The 18,837-nt window shown below is 38.7% G+C and overlaps 1 protein-coding gene across 4 annotated transcripts in view; it reads right to left on the bottom strand.

Annotated features, from left to right (window-relative positions):
* LOC122867369 (A disintegrin and metalloproteinase with thrombospondin motifs 14) overlaps positions 1–18,837 on the bottom strand; it is a 49,477-nt gene that overhangs the window by 15,438 nt on the left and 15,202 nt on the right. For 2 of the 4 annotated variants that reach the window (XM_044178083.1, XM_044178085.1), the window contains exons 4-7: positions 15,884–16,080; positions 8,079–8,162; positions 5,781–5,937; positions 3,524–3,629 (exon numbers count right to left, since the gene is read on the bottom strand). In XM_044178083.1, coding sequence (XP_044034018.1) covers positions 3,524–3,629; positions 5,781–5,937; positions 8,079–8,162; positions 15,884–16,080 — 544 coding nt within the window. The remainder of the gene's footprint in view (positions 1–3,523; positions 3,630–5,780; positions 5,938–8,078; positions 8,163–15,883; positions 16,081–18,837) is intronic. The other 2 variants (XM_044178084.1, XM_044178086.1) reach the window with 1 other exon arrangement.

Genomic DNA, 18,837 nt, shown 5'->3' with positions numbered 1-18,837 from the left:
ACATCCTACCACCCTGTTGGTTAAACCACTCTAAACACAATGAAAATTCTATACACATTCAGGTTGAGCTTATAACATCATATCTCAGTAGCCATTGAAACCGTGACAAAGCCTCATGGGAGATGTAATTTTTAAATGCCAACAAAATAATTATCTTTCTTTGTTAAAATGGTGAGGTGTTCAAATCTTACTAGCAATTACAGCTGTAGGTATTGTACAGTATATATTTTCAAATATATGGACAGAAAACCCAGAAGAAGCTAGTGGAACCAGAAAGGAGGCAGCACTTCGGCTCTCTATGGTGCTGCTGTCTTTTCTTTGTAATGACAATGAACTGAAATGTTGTCTGCAGGGGGTTAGGAAATACGGCAACATCCAGTGGTTTGTCATGCCTCAACCCAGCGGGATCAGACAACACATGACTTCTCAAAGTTCCATGAGCAATACAGGCCTATAACACAGACATTCAGTGATGATTCAGAAATTAATTATTAAGGTGAAATCTGCCACTTGCCAACTAGACAACTCAATGCATCTGTAAAAATAATTACTATAATAAATAAATAATATGTTCATGTCTTCTTGGGGTTCTTTTACTTGTATATGTACAAGTCTAATGTTATAAACATCTGCAGTGCCCTGACCTTATTGAAACTACATGTTGAGGAGAAAGCAAAACATTAAGAATAGATGCCCTATTTGTTTGTTTTTTTAAAGTGTATGAAGCTGCCTGCTTTTCTGCTATTTTGTATGGACGTGAACCTTGGCTTAAAATGTCTCTAAAATCTATTGAGACATTTCTGGGGTGAAAGCTCGCTTGGAGTGTCAACCCCCACACCAAACCTGACCTGTTTATTAGAGGCAGTGCTTCCATCAATACAAGCTTAAATAAGAGAAAAACAGTTCTAAGTTCTTATGTAAGATAACGGCTTTGTTACATTTATAAATACACATGGTGTAAAGTTAGGTGCGCCTTCCTATGGAAGCCCAGTACTAATGTAAAATATAGTTTTGGCTTATCATTAGGCCCTGTCATAAATCTGATTTATATCTGATTATAGCAGCTTTAAGTGGATAAACTAACTACTACGGTTTCATGAAAATCCATACATCTTTTCATTACTATTATCTATTACATAGTGTTTGTTCACTGAGTGATTGCAGGTGTAATGTGACTGTATGCTGAAGCCTGTGCTTATAGCATTCACTTGTCGGTGTGAGCGATGTAACCACAATTATGAAGACATTTTAGCTTTTGTACTTTAACAAAGCAGTGTGGAATTACCTCTTTTGGGCACAGCATAATTATAATAAGGAAAGCTAAAGCTTCTCCCAGCATGCACTGGGCAAGAGGCAGAGATTACCATAGAGAGGCTGCCAGTCTATCAAAGAGCTAAAACATGTGGAAGAACATATTCACACCTACTGGGAATTTATGGTTTTCATTTCACGTAACCTGCATGTGTTTTGGACTGAGGGAACCAGAGGAAACCCACGCAGACATGAGGAGAGAGACAGGACCCAGCTGGTCAGGTCTGGTTTTAACCCAAGATGACTACTGTGAGGAAACAGCTGTTCAAACCACTGAAACACTGTGCTGCTTTAATGTATATGTAACAAAACTTATTTTATTATTTTAAAAATGAAATAAGGTCTCATTAAACAAGTTACCAAGGCACATTGGTTTCCACCAGCCACAATTGTAACCAAGAGCTTTTCCAAACCTATTTTAGAAAAGGCTACTTAGATTTGTGTGATGAATTGATTCATGAAGTGAAAATTCATGCCTCATTAGGCAGAAAAACATTTGAAATAAAACTGGATAATTCAGATGAACAGCTGCTCAATTCTGGCTGCTTCTTGAGGAAATCAAAAAAAATTGAACGATTTTCAGATTCCACAGGTGTTAGGGTATTTATCCCTTTTTTTATGTGCTAAAAAACATTGCCAGCATGTGACTGCTGCAATTAAAATCAGCAAGGTGCATTTGTAAATTATGACGCACACATCCATCTCACTCTTGGAGCATTTCAGTCGTTCACTGCTTCCTTTGCCTAATAGTTCAGAATTTAGAGGTCAGTTATTTGCCTCACACCTGACACCTTCAATAGGCTGATGGAAGTACTTTAAATCTGCAAAACTGTCGCAAACAAGATAAGACATTTTCCTTTCAAAAACTTGTACTGTGTACTGGCTGTGCACATATTTCACTTACTGAAGAATAATACTTTATTAAGCATAATATCCTCATCATATCAATATAGCTCCTGTCTAGTATGTTTAATAAAGGATTATCTTGATTTTAGCAATGCCCTTGATTCATTGGTCCTAATCTATGATGGTGCTGTGTGTAAAAATTATTTTGCAAGTTATACAATGTCCATTATCTCTTGCTCATTATTTTCAGTCTCTTTTGATGTTCTGATATGAACTAGACTTCTGTCAACCATCAATTTCATCATATGGTGGAGAAGTGTGTGCCTCAGTCAGTCTGAGAGAAATATTTGGTGTTGAAGGCTGCACCGGAAACTCTAAAACCATTGAACCACAAACATCTTTACAGTGTTGATGCTGTCCAGTTTGGTGAAAGTGAAGTATTCAATCAGTCAATCAATGAGTTAGTCATGCTTGCTGACCAGGTCTCTAAGCAGCAACAGGCATAGCATGGAGTCTACCCCTTTCCACTGTCAGCAAATGAAGGTTTGGTGACCTGTGCTTCTGGTCTATTGTGCAATGTGACAGTCAATCAAGTCTGTCTGGCCAGTTTTTCAATGTTCGTGCCGCAGTGAGGGGCGCAGTTCACAGACGTTTCTTCATAAGCCTTTAGAGCCCCATTAGACGAGAGGAAGTCTGTGTGAAATGAACCAGTAGTTATACACGATAACTCTGGTTTGTGACCACAGGCAGAAGCTGCCAATGAGTCAGACTGAAGCTCCACAAGAGTGGATGCAGCCTGTTGCTACATTAACCTTAAATAATGAGCTGGGCAGAGGTGGAAAGTAACTAAATACGTTTGCTTATGTACTACTTAAAACAAATATTTTGACATTTTGGGAAATACGGTTGATTCGCTTTCTTACAGTAGTAGTAGTCTTTACAGTAAATATGAAGCTACAGCAGGTTAGCTTAGCTTAGCATAAAGATTAGAAACAGCTAGCCTGGCTATGGCTATGGCTATATTAGCGTACAGTCATGAGCGTCAATCTTCTCTTCTAACTCACGGCAAGAAGGCAAACAAACGTTTTTCCCAAAATGTCAAACTATTTCCTTAAGTAGAGATTTGAGGCAGTGGCACTTTCAGTTGTTTTTCCAACAACAGAGCTGAATAAGCGCATCTTGCCTGGATGAGTACCTACATGCACATGCTGAGTCAAGCAGATGCTTTGTTTTTCTAAGACAACAGAGCCCCGTTAAAGGGTTCTGCCTTTGATTACAGGCTACAGTTACCATGCAAAACTATCGGCTTAACTGGATGCAGTGAAATCCTGTGAGACACCGCTTTCATCGTCATGCCATTACTCACACATGGCCGGTTTCATGAGCAACCACAAAGGCGGAGGAGAAGCCGTCCTCGTGGTTCAGAGTGCAGCTCCTCAGTGGGTGGCACATCCCTGTAACTGGAGCGTAACCTGGGCAAGAGAAAAGACCACACAGCCCTAATAATCAAGTACCAGGATGAAGGTCGGGACATTTTCATGCAGTGCTGATGATTGAGGTGGAAAATGATCTCTTGATGTGACGTTATTGAACTTAAGTGAGCTATATATGATGTGATTGCAGTTATTGTGAAGGTCTCTGGCTGTCTGACTAACTGGAGTTCAGATTGGTACATTTTAAAAACAACAGGCTATGACGTTTGATTTCAATGTCTCTTTCCATGTATCTATATATATGTACTGCTTTTGATCTGATGCAGTAGGTTACGATTAGGCAGCAACACTCTCAAAATAATAAAAACAACAGCTTGTAAATGAAACATCCCCTCACTATACATAAAGAAAGTCCCAAAGTGAACAGCAAGCTCAGAAGCCTGTCATCATTACCCAGCAGACACCCGCCTGGCATCAACATTTCGCACAGTTCACCAAACTTTTAAGCAAAGCACAAACATTAAACATAACTCGATCAAGAGGTGTGCAGCGATTCAGCTTAGCGCGTTTGGTTTTGGTTCAGAAGCACGCTCGTTCCAGCCTTCTTTTGGTGGCTTTCAGATCATTTTCATGCTTTCTGACCATCAGAAGACCTTTTTGGCATGCAGGTAAAAAGCAGAAAATGCAGCAGACAGACAGCCGGTGATAAAGACTCTTGAAAGGTTTATCAGGTTATTTTGGTGGGGTTGAAAAAGTTATTTCAGTCATAGCAGTGTTTTTTTTTGCCAGTGTGATCATGATGGTACTTTATCAAGGCCAGTTTTTGATCCGGATGGTTGATGGTTCTGTTCATAAATGAAGACAAAATGGACACATTTAGTGCTGCAAGTAAAATAGCAAAACATGAAAGCAGTTGTGGAGCGTGACCCTTTATCTGAAAGGCAGATAAAAAGGAATTTAGGAGAATGCAGATTAAATTCCCATGAAGAGGCCATTGGGAGTTTTGCACATTGAAGCAAAAAGATGCAGCAGCAGCAGCTAGGGTCAAAAATGTGTTTCTCTACTTCTGATTTCATGAGTGAGGAGAGAGGTGGTCTCTGTCATCTGGTTGACAAACTCAAACACTGAACATACTGTATGGGAAATAAGTCAGTGGCAAGGAGAGCAGATCAAAAACACTCATTTACAAGATTTGATCACAGTGCATTTGCAAATGTGGCAAACTCATTATCAGTTCACAAACTCATGTGTGATGCTTACAGTTGTTTTTATCTCCATTTGCTTTGCAGCTCCTCCACAAACTGAATGGATTTTCTTCTATTTATCCCACAGCCCAATATCTTTATTTGGATATAGAATCTACCATCTCACAGCTAAACGTTGACAAGGGAGTGTGATGTCTGCTTGTGACCCTGAGACACAGCACTGGGTCCAGCCCAACACAGTGCAAGGTGCTATAGAAACTGGGCTTGTTATGAACACAACACAACGGCAGCTATGGCAACGTCCGGAGGTGTGACAAGCAAACCAGGTAGCCTCGGGCCATCCTTTAAACATGACACTTCTGCTTTAAAAGCTAAAAATATACACAGGTCAATGCAAGATATTGAACTTATGCACAGAGGATGTTTGTTTGTTCTGGACCCACTTTCTCTGGCGGTTAGGATGCTCACTTCAAATTATGTTTTGAAGGGCTGAAAAGAAGAAATTCAGCGTGAGACAAACTGACAGAAGAACAACATGTATGGTACAAAATTTCTCCAATTATTACATACATGTATTATTAGGACTGAGAATGATCTATTCATTATTTATGAGAGAAGAAAAGTTCATACTGAACTTTAGAAAAATGAATAAAAACTAAAAAAAACTACAGTTAGTTTACATAAATGACAAACATTTTTGATTTTTCACTACATGCCAAAAACCTTCTTCAACAATATTAATCTCAATTTTTAATATCCAGGGTGGCATCAATGTCAAGTCAGCAAGGTTTTGGAAAGCTACTCAGTAATTATTTTCCTGTGTGGTCACTGCTGGCAGAATTGGGGTTTGTAACCTCAGCTGCAGCCTCCACTTTTAAGTTTCCATCGACCTTACCTGGGCAAGACTTGAAGCCAACCCCTTTGTGAATGGAAGCAGATATCAGCACTCAGTCTGCACAGGCCTCGATCGAGAAAAATACAGTACCTTGCATACCTGCGGGACCAAAATCTTGCCTTGTGAGGAAGATGGCGTGGTCGTGGTACTCAGCGTGGTCAGGGTCGCGGCGCTGCTGCGTGTTGGCCCATCGGCATACCTGCTCCAGGCTGCGGGATGGGTTACCACGCTCGATCAGGCTTATAGACTGTAGAAATACAAGGACCAGGAAGAAGGTTTTACTACTCAAACTGTGAACACAAATGTTATTGCTCACCTTTTCAATTCCCTCAAAAGGACCCCTGTTAAATCAAACAATTACTGTTTCAATGTTTTTTTTTATATGATGGTCAGTAATTAACAGTCACTGTACTGTTTGATTAGTCATCACATCTATTTTACTTGGAAACCACGTCACTATTTCCAGTCATTATAGAGTAATTAATGGTTTTTAATTCATAGGATTTTTAAACTCCCCTTTCTTTGAAAACTGAGGTGCCAGAACAATGTTGCTAATAGGCACTAAATGGAAATATGTATGTATATTAATGAAATTCCTGTTTCCCCTCTGCTCAATGTTTCTCCAACAATGCCATATTTGCTTTGTGGACATGAACAGGCCATGTGTGTGTGTATTTTCTCAAACTGGCATGGAGTGTCACAGTTAATTATTGAATTATGACAGCAGACAGATTTCCAAGTGGAATATTTGTTACCCTATTTCTAGCATAACAAATACTATGTGGAAATGGAAAAAAATGATTCAGATTTGTCTTCCATCCAATTCAACAACAAGACTCAGTCGAGGTTGAAATAGTGTGGTGATTGACAACAACACTGCTCATACACATGCCAGGGAACTGGCAAAACATTTTGTCTTTCTTCTCTGACTGTGTGCTGCAGGGCCAGTGACACATTCAACAAGTTTGAGCTCATCTAATCGAAGAACAAGCAGTATCTACTTCAGAATATTTCATTACAGTAATTAAAGCCAGATGGGACTATTTAAGTATGTTTGTGCTCTGCATTGTGTACATATTAATTTGTCTGTTACATAAACATAATATCAGTCCCGGCTGACTGAGCTATTGTACAGTATGCATTGCAGGGGTAGTTGTTATCATTAATCACTGAAATCATGTACTATGCACTTCTCAACTTCTCACCTCAAGTTCACTTAAGAGCACTTTGGCACTGAGTTTAACATGTTTAAAGATATTTTCTTTGGTGTTGGACGTTATTACTGCCGTTTTTTTACAGTGGCACCTGTCAATCAAACAGTGAGTGCAGCACTGAGTTGGCCCAAGGCATAATCAAATCATACGCTGGGCCCCTAAGGGCCCCTAACTAGCCAGGGGGCTCCCAAATGCATTGAAAATATGAACGTTCCCTTTTTTTTTTGGTGTCATAATTTAACCCTCCACAGATACACTCCCTGATTCTGTTATAGCACTTAATAGCACCAAATAGCACCTTAGCGCTGTATCATATTTTGGAAATATAACTGAACATTTTTAAGGAGAGAGCTATGACAAGTTTGGGGATTCATGGCCACTATAATAAAACCACTAAGTGCGTTAACATGCACACAAGAAACCAGGTTATTCAGAGAAATCAGGTCATGCAGCAGGTCAGAAATAAGATTTTTCCCCCACCCTCAACCTTAATTTGCACGCACTACTCACTTATTTTAACTGCCGTAGTTTTAGAAAACAATTCTAGAGGATACTTTGTGTTTCAGTTTCAGTTTTAGTCCAACATGAATTTATAGTGAATATGGGGATGCATGGCTACATGTAATGATCTTTTCTTATCATCCAGCAGCTCTGCTCCGCTTTCCAAAGTGAAACTTCTGTTGTAAGTCCTTGTCACACACATGCTCACATGTAAAAAGCTGATTAGAAACCCAATTACATATATACAGGCCAAGAAATCGTCTTTCTCCAGGAGAAGTCTAGCTCAGGTTTCTCTAATCCCCTACCGCAATTACGGAAACCAAGTTTCTCATATAAATTACATTAAAGAAATCAGATTACTGCAGAAAGTCGACTATAATCCAGTCACTTACATGCATGTAAACTTTTTCTATTCAGTCATGGTGGTAAGCTCAGTCGTTCTGGATTTCATTCCAAACTAAATTTTAAATATACTGTATCACTTCCTGAAGTAACAGCAATCTCATCATGTACATAGGTTTAAATCACTGAAAATATGTCTGGTTTCAAACCCAGTCCTGCACCAAATGTCCTTGCTGTAAAATATGTTTGAAAAAAAAAATATATATATATATATATATATATATATATATTCCACATATAGAAAATAACAACAATGTGTGACATAGCTCACCTGTCGGTACCCGACCGTTATCATGCGGACAAGGACAATGTTGATGTTGGTTCCCAAAGATTCATCGTGGTATATTTCATCAACCTGAAAGGAAATTAACAGCATCTGTCACTGATCTGAAGGATGAAAGAAACAATGCATTTGATGAAGGTGATTGAGAACGTCTCACAATATTGAGCCTGTACAGGCCAATAACACAATCAAGCACATGGCTGTCCTTTAGGCAGTGCATTAATACAAACACACTGCAGTCAGAGTCTGAAGGAAGAAAAATACAGTGCTTCAGCTCAAGTAAAACGCCTAAAGTTAGTGTGGGCAGGATTTTCAACTTATGATTACAAAACAATAGTAGAGGTCCTTCAGTTCATCTCTAGTTTCTGGAGTTTCCAAGGGATACAGTACAGAGTTATAAATAAAAGAAGTAAAGGATATAACATGGGTGGATACAGCTTCCCCTCCATCAAGCGCCCATTCTGTTTGGGGAACAGTATTTTTACTTGCTTGCAGCTTGTAAGAGAAGATAAACGCTGTTTGTAGTTATTTGTGCTGCTGGGAGATATAAAGTATTTATCAGTAACACAGTATCAAGGCCATTAATTCACATCTCTCTTGAAATCAATCTGCTTTATCTAAAATCTGCTGAAGCAATTAGCAAACATTTGTTTGAAACTGCTCTGATAGTGATAAGTATCAAAACACAAGATCATGCTTGTATGTTGCTGCTTCCACAGATTTTATTTCTAAGGTACAGCGTCCCAGCGGCAGGTCGACTAACCACGGTTGAGTTTGTTTTGTTTTTTTTCATCTCTTACAACAAGCTTGGAATCACGATAAAATATTCTGTTAAGACATTGGCAACCAATCCACTGAAACCAGCGTTGTTATGTAATGGCAAAAAAGCCTGACCCAGAAATGTGTCGACTGCTATTTGGCTTTATAATAATGCTGTGGTATGCAGATGCTTAACCCAGGGCCATGGATCCCATTCAACCCCCAAGTCCAATTTCCACTTGAGTGTGTTTTATTTTCATCAAATGGTCGCTACATGTCAGCACTCCTCCGGGGCCCCATAAAGTCAATCAACTGCTTTGCTTTGCGGTTGATAAATAAAGTTCAGAGGAATATAAGAGGTGAATATTTCTTTTTCCATAAATCATAAGTCATTCAGTTGGGACATGTGGGTTATGGATTGTAATTAACAACGTGCCAAACAAACTCTCAATTGGTAAACATGGAGTCATTTAGCTTCACAAAGCACCCTCACATTTTTCAACGTAACTTCTGAACTTGATACTGAGAGGAAACATATGTTTTACAACTGGCATTTTAAGGCAAGTGGGTTGACACTATGTGTGACTGACTCATAAATATAACTTGATATGTTATGTTACAAGCTTACAAAATAATTCATACATCTGTGCATAATTTATCATCATCTTCATCATTTGTGCAATGTTATATTTCTATTAAGTTTTTATTGAAAATGAACTTATATCAGCTCAACTACTCCTGCTGCTTCCTACTAAGCTAAAAGTACTATTATAGGGTCAGTGACCAAAATCCAAAAAAGTCCAGATATTTTCTCACTTTTGTCCATTAGAGTTTCAAAGTAGGAGGAATTGTCATGTGATTGTTATGTGATTTACACTTGAAGCACTTCCACAGCTTGGATCGGCATGACACTCTGCCAGAATAACAACTGTGTTAGAAAATACCTGAATCTTTTTAGACAGTCGATGGTACAAGTCTGTGTACTTACAAACTTTGGGGAGAAGTTAACGCCGAGTCCCAGGGAGAATTTCGGCAAGAAGTATCCAATCACTAACAGCAAACTGACTGTAAATGTTACACTTATAACACAATCTGCATCTTAAATTATTTCACTTTTGAATTTTAGGTCAATTTTAAATTTATTCAGCAACTATGGCGTTGTGTTTTGTTCCCAACTAGAATGATGAAGCATTTTGAATTGACTACCTCTCTGATTCACACCTTTGGTTGCTTCACCTCCATACTAATAGTTTTTAAAAATTTTCTTAGAAACTTTCTTAGTTTAAAAAAATGTAACTAAAACCTGTAGAGTCATTCCATTATTCAGGAGAGTCATGTGTTTCTATGTTTGTTTCTATGTTAGGTAACAACGAGGATATTGTTAAAAGAAAATTTTGAAATGGGAATATAAATATGGGGAAAACAATTCAGAGTCCCTCCCACTCAGCAACTCTATGGTCTATAATGGGCAGATAGTTACAGCATTATTTGATGTGATTTTGAGATACTCACCTCTGAAAGTTGTGCCACCAAACAAAAACTGGAAGTGAATTCAATTACATTTGTAATGCTCAGAGCAAAAAGAGTGACATTTGAACAACTCAACAGCAATGTGTCTATCATGGATCAAGTCTTGGTTACTCTGGTTAAAACCTCACAGTCAGCAGTTGAAAGTGAAAGTGAAAGTAGTGGAATGAAAGTAAAGTCTATGGATCATTCAGAGTAACTGAGACATTGTTTCTGGAAAAATTAAGTTGCTGTTGGAGTTTTTCAAATATAATGTTTTGATGCTTTGAGCACAACAGACATTCAATAACATTCTCATCCATTGTATTGGGCTGGCAGCAGAAATGACCCAATTTTAAAATACATATTAAAAACATATTTAAAAAAAACAAACAAACTTGGGACTATTAAAACCAAAACCATCTGCCTGGGTAAATGCCACTAGAGGTAAGTGAGGGATTTATGTGGGTTCTTTTGAATTGTGGGTGACCAGACCCTTTAACATTAGGCAGGACCCCTGACTGAACTGCACGGACAAATACAGTAATTACAAAAAACACTTAATCTTTATCTTGTCACACCTGAACCTCATCCTTTGAGTCACTACTCTCATGCTAACTGCACCATCTTTTGGCAATAGGCCTTTGTCACAGCAGAAATGTTGACATATCATAACAGAATAAGCTCATGTTTAGTTAATCATTAATATCATTAGTTACACACCTGGGCTTTTCAAAATTTCAGCCCTGAAAAATCTCAACTTATATTTCATGTTTGTATTACTCTATTAAACAGAGACCCAATTACATCAGCTCTTTTGTTGAACTGCAACCTCCTGGATCTCCTGACCTAGATCCACTGTGAACTGTAACCTTATTTTAGTGGAGCAAACTTTTTCCTTTAAAGTATTGATGTTCAAAGTTAGTTGCTGCTAAAAAGCACAATATAATATATAATATAACAATAAACTAATCCTTCCAATTCTGCAGCTTGAGACTCCTCTATGACTCTGTGAATAATATAAAAAGCATCAAACCCCTGTTTCCCTAAATGACTTACTCGAGCGTGTGTCTCATCCATCTGTCAGCCTTTCTACCATCCAAATCAAGAGTTTTCTGAGTCATTGCCCCATGGGCTTCCTGTTGGTGTTACTAATCAGTCTCTCTCTTGGTTTGGTCGATAACAGGCCTGTATACAGCCTCTACCACCACTTTCCCTCGACTACCACCCTATCTCCATATTACCCTTAGATTCAAAAATTGTCAAAAAGGCAGCTGCCAAGCAACTGTTAGAAATAGCTAAAGGGAACAATATCTTTAATGAATTTCCATCTGGCTTTCACCAACAATGCCATGCTGAAACTGCTCCACTACTAGTCACAAATGATCCTTATGAGTGCAGACTGCGGTAGTCACACCATTGTAATATCACAGATACCCTGATGATGCCATTTTATTCAATGTTCGAATTACACTGTGGATTTAAGGGGTGGGAGGGTACTGTACACATGCACGCGCATACATGAATGTGCCCGCCTACGTGCAAAAATATACTATCAATAAATTTCATTTCATACAGAGAATATTTAGCCTAGGACAACAAAAAAAAAACAGAAAAATTACTCACCATTGCAATGTTTTTCTCTGCTGAGAAACAATAAATATGTCAATGCACAGTGCCAATGGTTTGCGTTACTTTGTTAAATAGACCAGACCTAGGTTGCATCCCATGACAATTATGAATAGGCCCACAGCCTCAAATGTTGGTCTTGGAATGGAAAACAGTTGACGGCGCCCCCATGCATGGATAGCCACAGCAGGAATGGACAGCATTGTGTTATTAGAATTGTTATTGTGTGAATAAACATACACGTTGACAAGTGCTTTACTATCAGCTTATTATTTATTTCAAGAACCTAAATATACAGGAAAATATAAATTTATACAGAAAAAAACAGTGGCACCAAAAATTCCGATATTTTAGAGATCACCCTAAATTTCTTAAATGAGGCTTTCTGGGTCGAGGCTGTAGCTTCATATTTAGTGTACAGACATGAGAGTGGTATTGATCTTCTCATCTAACTCTTGGCAAGCAAGCAAATAACTGTATTTCCCCATAAGTATAACTATGGATGCCGTTCTTTAAATATCATTGAAACTTTCAGACCTAGCAATCCACCACCTCACCAATCACCACCATTACCATCAGGAGGTTCCTTTACAGCACCACCTGGAGGACACTCAGACTCTGGAGGATCTTGTTCTTTCTCCTGTCTTAATATGAGCCTACGCTTAATGAAGATGCTTCATATCGAAAGTCCTTCTCTGTTATTAACCTCAATAAATATTGTTATGTACTTCCAATTGATCTCTCCTTTTAAAGAAGCAAGGCTTCTGACCAACACTAAATACAGACAACATCTTTCTCTTTACAGTCCTGCCTACATTATACCTCCCAGTTAGAATACGTTTGAGGTGCTATTTATTACTTTTAAAACCCTCCATGGTTTGTCTCCCTCACCTCTGATTTTTTAACCCCAAATTCTGCACCAACAACATTCAGATCTGGAGAAAAAACATGAAAATGTATTTGCTCCAACACTATGACCAATATCTCCCTCAGTGTAATATCAACAGTCAATGTCACATTTTAAAATAACTTTTATAGTCTGAATTTATCCAGTTTATTACTCCAATTGTGTTATGTCATTTGTATATTTGTTTTTATTTCATTTATGTTCTTTATAAAGCATTTCTTATACTATTTATTGATAAAATTATTGTTTTGTATTTCTATGTATTTGTGAAGCACTTTGAAACCATAGCTTTGAAAGGTACTGTGGAAATAAAGACCATTTACTCACATTAGAAAGACAGCTTTTTTTGACAGCTACAAAAATGTATTTTCGATGCTTTACAATGCTGGTGAAAGACTAAACTGATCATCGTTTTGTCAGTATCGCTTTTCTGTTGATCACCTCTCAGCCTGTTAATAACATGCAAGACTGATCTATTCAATTCATTTGAATTCAATTCAATTTTATTTATATAGCGCCAATTCATAACAGAAGTTATCTCATTGCACTTTTCCTATAGAGCAGGTCTAGACCGTACTCTTTATAATATTAATTACAGAGACCCAACAAATCCCACCATGAGCAAGCATCTGGTGACAGTGGCAAGAAAACTTCTTTTAAGAGGCAGAAACCATGGACAGAACCAGACCCAATGGTGGGCGGCCATCCGCCGCTGCCATGTGAAAATTCTACCAAAGGTCATTGAATAATTCGTGTCGCTAGATGCCCTGTGTAATTCACAAGAGCCCTGAGGTGAAGTTTAATTTTTTGATTTACGCAGCAGAGGCGTTGAACAGCTGTAATGTTATTTCTCCACAAGCTTTCATCTCTCTTTGCTTCATTAAAGTTAATAGTCCTGACAAAGAGACAGCATGTGGGCATAGGACAACCAGCCATCAATATAGCCAAGATTACATATAAACAAACAAATGAACAAATAACTAGAAAGCACTCAGACACACAGAAATTACCAAGGCTGTTTTCATTGTCAAAGCAGCAGCTCAAGTTTCTTTTACTCTCATGTAATCTCTGCTCTTACTTTTCTTGATTTAAGAAGAGATGTGAGAGCTAAAGCGCAAGCATCTAAATTCAGTTTTAAAGATTGGGTTTTTTTCATATATGTGAACCGTGATGTTGTCCAATGCCAAACCCAGAGGCATCACGTGTCGTCTTTCAGTCTCTTTCAATATCTGTCCTAGTGCAGGCTCATAAAAGACAGAAATGTCCAGAAGGTTCAGATATGGCAAACAGAATAACAGACTGCTACTCTCTGCTAAAACACCAACAAGTGTGTGTAACTTAGCTTTGTCTGGGTAAAAATGAATGACCGTGCAATACAAAAGCTCTGTCACTGAAGAAAGGCTATTTTGGCTTAAGTCCAAATTTGCTCTGGGACACAGGGTTACACCCAAGGCATTTAAGCAAATATTCCATTCACAGAAGCCTATTCAGGTCAATAAATGCTGTAAAGAACACTTGAGTGACCCCAGATTTGTTACAAACTCAAATTCCTAGAACGGTCTATACTGACCTATATACGTGTGTTTATGGTGGACCCAAAACAGAGATGCAGTAGAAAAATTAGGACACAATCAAAAAATAGCAACATAAAAGTTCCACAACGACTTTTGTAAACACTGAAGTTGCATATTTTTCCTCACAGGGCTCAGGTCTATGAATTCAACCTCAAAAAAAGCTTTTTGGTGAGTCCTGCTGAGGGATAGGCCAACCCCACGTATACTGGGATAATTGCAAAGCCAGGAGGAGGGGCTGGAATCGGACTGTTGAGGCTGAAAATGAGAGTAGCAGCTGTGGGCTACAGGCGCTAGGTGTCCCTGGCTTGTGTACAGCATCACATCGACGTGGACAAAACCTGGTCCGTGCTAAAACAACACAGCCATTGTGTGGCAGGCACCTCAGCAGTCACCTTGGCTTCGCGCAGACAGGATGTTCAGTAATCAATCCCTCAGGGAGAGTTTCTCCAGGTGGTACTACGCATTCAGCAGCCACGGAGCAGGGATTCAGAGGGATTTGAGCGGGCAGAGCTCTTTCAGACACAGCAAGCCTGTGGCTTATGAGTGGAACTAAAGGCTTTAGACCCTCATTTGTTTAAACTACACCTTTCTTTGTGGAAGTTGCACATTTCTTTCGTCAAATTGTACTCAACATGAAGGGGACTATATGGATATTACTTTTAAGAACTTTACTTGATTTCACTTTATAGCTCGGCCAATTTCATCCCCAAGAACTTGCTCAAATTCACTTCTCCTGCCAGTGATCTGCTTATCAGAGAGCACTTGACACAGAGGATTGGCAATTAAAGAGCGCACTCTTACAGCCACTTCCCAGCATAATCAGCCAAGGTCATTCAAAATCAGACATTTCTTACTGCTGAAGACATTTGGGGACAGAATGAGAATATTATATCGTAATTAAATAAACACATCAATCCATGTAAGCAGAGCTTGGCAGTGTGAGTGGACTTCTGGCGCTGGTTTCCATGACTGCCCCGCACAGCTCCCACTCAACTTTCTAATTGGTCTAGTGCAGCTAATCAGACCACCATGCAGGGTCCAAATGGTAACTGTTACAGAGTGAAACCAGCACCCTGTGAAAATCTGACTTGGGGGATTTGGGCCCAGTAAGTAGATTATGGTGGTAGGAGCTGGTGGAACCCGTAATGAATGAGCTGAGAGTTTCTTCTCCCCCTCTCATCAGTAATCCATAAACAGCTAGAGAAAGTGGGGGTCTGGGGAGAAGTGTGGTATGGTCTAATATCAGAGAGGACAAGGAGGAAAAAATAACTCCACAGGTAAAACCCAGAAAAAGATCACCAAACTCAGGAGCATTTTCATGTCAACAAAGGATATTTCTAGAGCTAGAAATTAGTCGATCGACAGAAAATTAATCAGCGACTATTTTGCATTTTATTCCAAAACCAGAAAATACTTACTATGTTCATGAGCGTGAGAACATAATTTTGCACATGCTCCTTGCCATGGAAGCGCACCACTGAGTCGTCCACAGCTAGCAGCACCTCAATGTTGTAGTCGTCTTTCTTCGTGTGCCTCCTCTTGCGCTCCGACTCGGACAGTTTATGTTCGACAAGATCCAGAGCCGCTGGGAGGTTTGCGATTCCGAAGTCTGCCACTGCAAAATATGACCATGCACATAAACAAGTCATAATCTGATGCATGTATGCTATTTCTTCTCTTATTTCAGCTTCTGTGAAGTGATATGTGTCTGTGTCAAACCTGATATAAAAAATATTTTAAAGGAGGAATCGTTTGGAATTATTGACAGGCCTGTGGACTTTCTAAGCCTCTCGATCTCCAGTCAAAATATTACCCTTAGACTCATAAATTGTGTATTTCCTCTTTGCCACACATTTAGCCTGACTATAATATGTGCATTCAGAGCACGAATCCTGACTAAGTCACACCAATTCCATCATCTATGTCATAAAGCACTTCAGCTGTTTTTTGTATTTGTGACATTCGTGCACAGTAGTCGTCTCTATGGCCGTGTTGAAACACTCATTGAAAGACATGAATTGTATGGATTTGGATTTTACAGATTCAGACCATAGCAGTCAAGTCAAGTCAATTTTATTTATATAGCCCAATATCACAAAAATACAATTTCCGTCAAGGGGCTTTACTAACACCCTCTGTCCTTAGACAGTGAATGTTGCAGAAACTGAGAGATGAAACAGATCTCTTGAGATGAGATGTAATGTCAGAACAAAAAAAGTGAGAAGCACTGATCCACAAGTTTGGAACATGGAACTCGATAAACTGCTATAAATAGCTATCATGTGAGACTAACATGACAGAGGCAATACACAGAAGGCACTCAGAGAGAGCATATCACTGCCAAGACTGCACAATACTAGAAACTGTTTAGTCATGTTTTAATCTGCATCTGGATCTGCATGAAAACACATGAAGTAATAGACCATTATGAGATACATGCACCAATTATTTTTAGCAGCAGTTCATAAAAGTAGCATGCCTCATCTTTTCACCAAACTTCATAGAAGTAATTTACAAGTTTCTGATGTTCTTCTATCTAAACAAGCAAACAAATAAACAAACCGATACATAATCTCCTTGATAGAGGTAACACTCTCAAATGTAATTACAGAATGTGTTGACACAGAGAGCATGTCTGGCAGAAATGGCCCATTCATCTTTTGTAAAAAACTCCACATAATTTCACATGTGAGACAATAGTGATTCAAGCCTGCCAGATACAAATAGAGACATAACACATTATCTTATGCATACCAGAAAATCCATTGGACAAGGTATTTTCAGAAGTGCAATGCAGAAAAATGGAAATGAAGGACAAATGCAGTGTTCAATTGGCTCCAGGCAAATCTTCTGAGAAGCAATTTATTCTAAATAAATATAAATAACAGATAAATGCATAGCAGGTGACAACTTAATTGCACCAGTTGTGGTAGAGTAAATTAAGATAAATGTGTTCAACAGTTACAAAAACTGGACTATTTTTAATAGGCAGTAAACTTGAACTTTTCAATGTTGTCACTGTAATTAATACCTCATATTCTTATATAATGCAGATAAAAGCATGGATAGAGACATTAAATGAGAGCGACAGAGCGTAAAATATCATTTCAGTTCAAGTAAAATTTTGTCTGCGGATTTAAGATTATTCTAGGGTCTGTTTGCTGTAGTGGAAAAAGCAGCATCGCCTGTTTTAAGCCTTAATTGGGACATTGGCTCTCCCAGGGGGTCGTGACAGTGCTCTGAAGGGCAAAAATCTGGCAAAAAACCCAGAAGTAACACTCTGAAAAGCTTTCCCAACAGTCAAGTGTAAGATTAGTTTGAACAGGGCCACAAATGCAGCACACTTACATCTGTGAATAACATTTTGCTAGAGTGCGTTGATTAGGTACAGAAACAGTAAAGGAAAAGGTAAATAATGGCAACAATATTCAAATGCAAAGGCTGGATGCAAATCCAACATCAGACAACTGATAAAAATGAACGCAATGTATTTCATGAGGGCGTTAAATACAAAAAAAAAAGGGTTGGAAAATGTGGATGAGCGACTTGATAAAAATTGTTCCTGAGGATGTGTGAGCTAGAGGATTGTGGAGTAAAATGAAAAGAATCATACATCAGTTTTACAGCTACAGACACGTGGAAATAGAGTGAATTAGTGAGTGTCTTCCACCAGATGCTCAAGCTATTGTTGTAGCAAGGAAGGAATAGGAATTCACGATGGAGTTGGGTCATGTGACTGCGAAGGAAAGGTCACCCCCCCCCCAACCGCCTCCCCCACCCTCCCCTGTCCCCAGTACTACCACTGGAGCCCAGCATTCCTTACTTTACCAGCTGATTTACCAGCTGATTTGCCTCTGCTGTTAGGCTTAACAAATATAGAGTAGTAGGAGTTTAAAGGCCGCAGAGTCTAAGGACCACACCAAAAGCTGCAGGGTAAAGTGACCATACCAATGTGTTTGCAAGTTTTAGCTCATTAACTGCAAATTATGTATACTTACAATTGTGATTTAAGTACAATTCTAGATTTTTGTACGGATTTTTCACACTGGTTTCAATTAATTTCAGTTCAGTATGTAAATCAATCAGCAGGCTTTTAAAACTTGCGTAAGCCATCTACGTGAATATCAAGTATGCATTAATTCTTGTTAATGCTACATTATCTACCACCAAATTAGGGCTAATTATTAGTAACAGTAGAATTTGTCTGTAGCACCTAGTCACAAAAACTGTACTGAGAGCCAGCGTCGAATGTCTGGTCACATTCGGAATCTTGATCACATAGTTCCTGATTTAAGACTAAATTTTTGATAACTTTAGGCAAATTTAGGCAAAGTTCTCATACTGCCGCTTTTGTTGAGAAAACGTTAAACAT

Source organism: Siniperca chuatsi, linkage group LG20, assembly GCF_020085105.1.
Source record: "Siniperca chuatsi isolate FFG_IHB_CAS linkage group LG20, ASM2008510v1, whole genome shotgun sequence".
NCBI lineage: Eukaryota > Metazoa > Chordata > Actinopteri > Centrarchiformes > Sinipercidae > Siniperca > Siniperca chuatsi.
The sequence above is the reverse complement of the archived record's forward strand: the minus strand, read 5'-3'. Positions and strand labels throughout refer to the sequence as shown.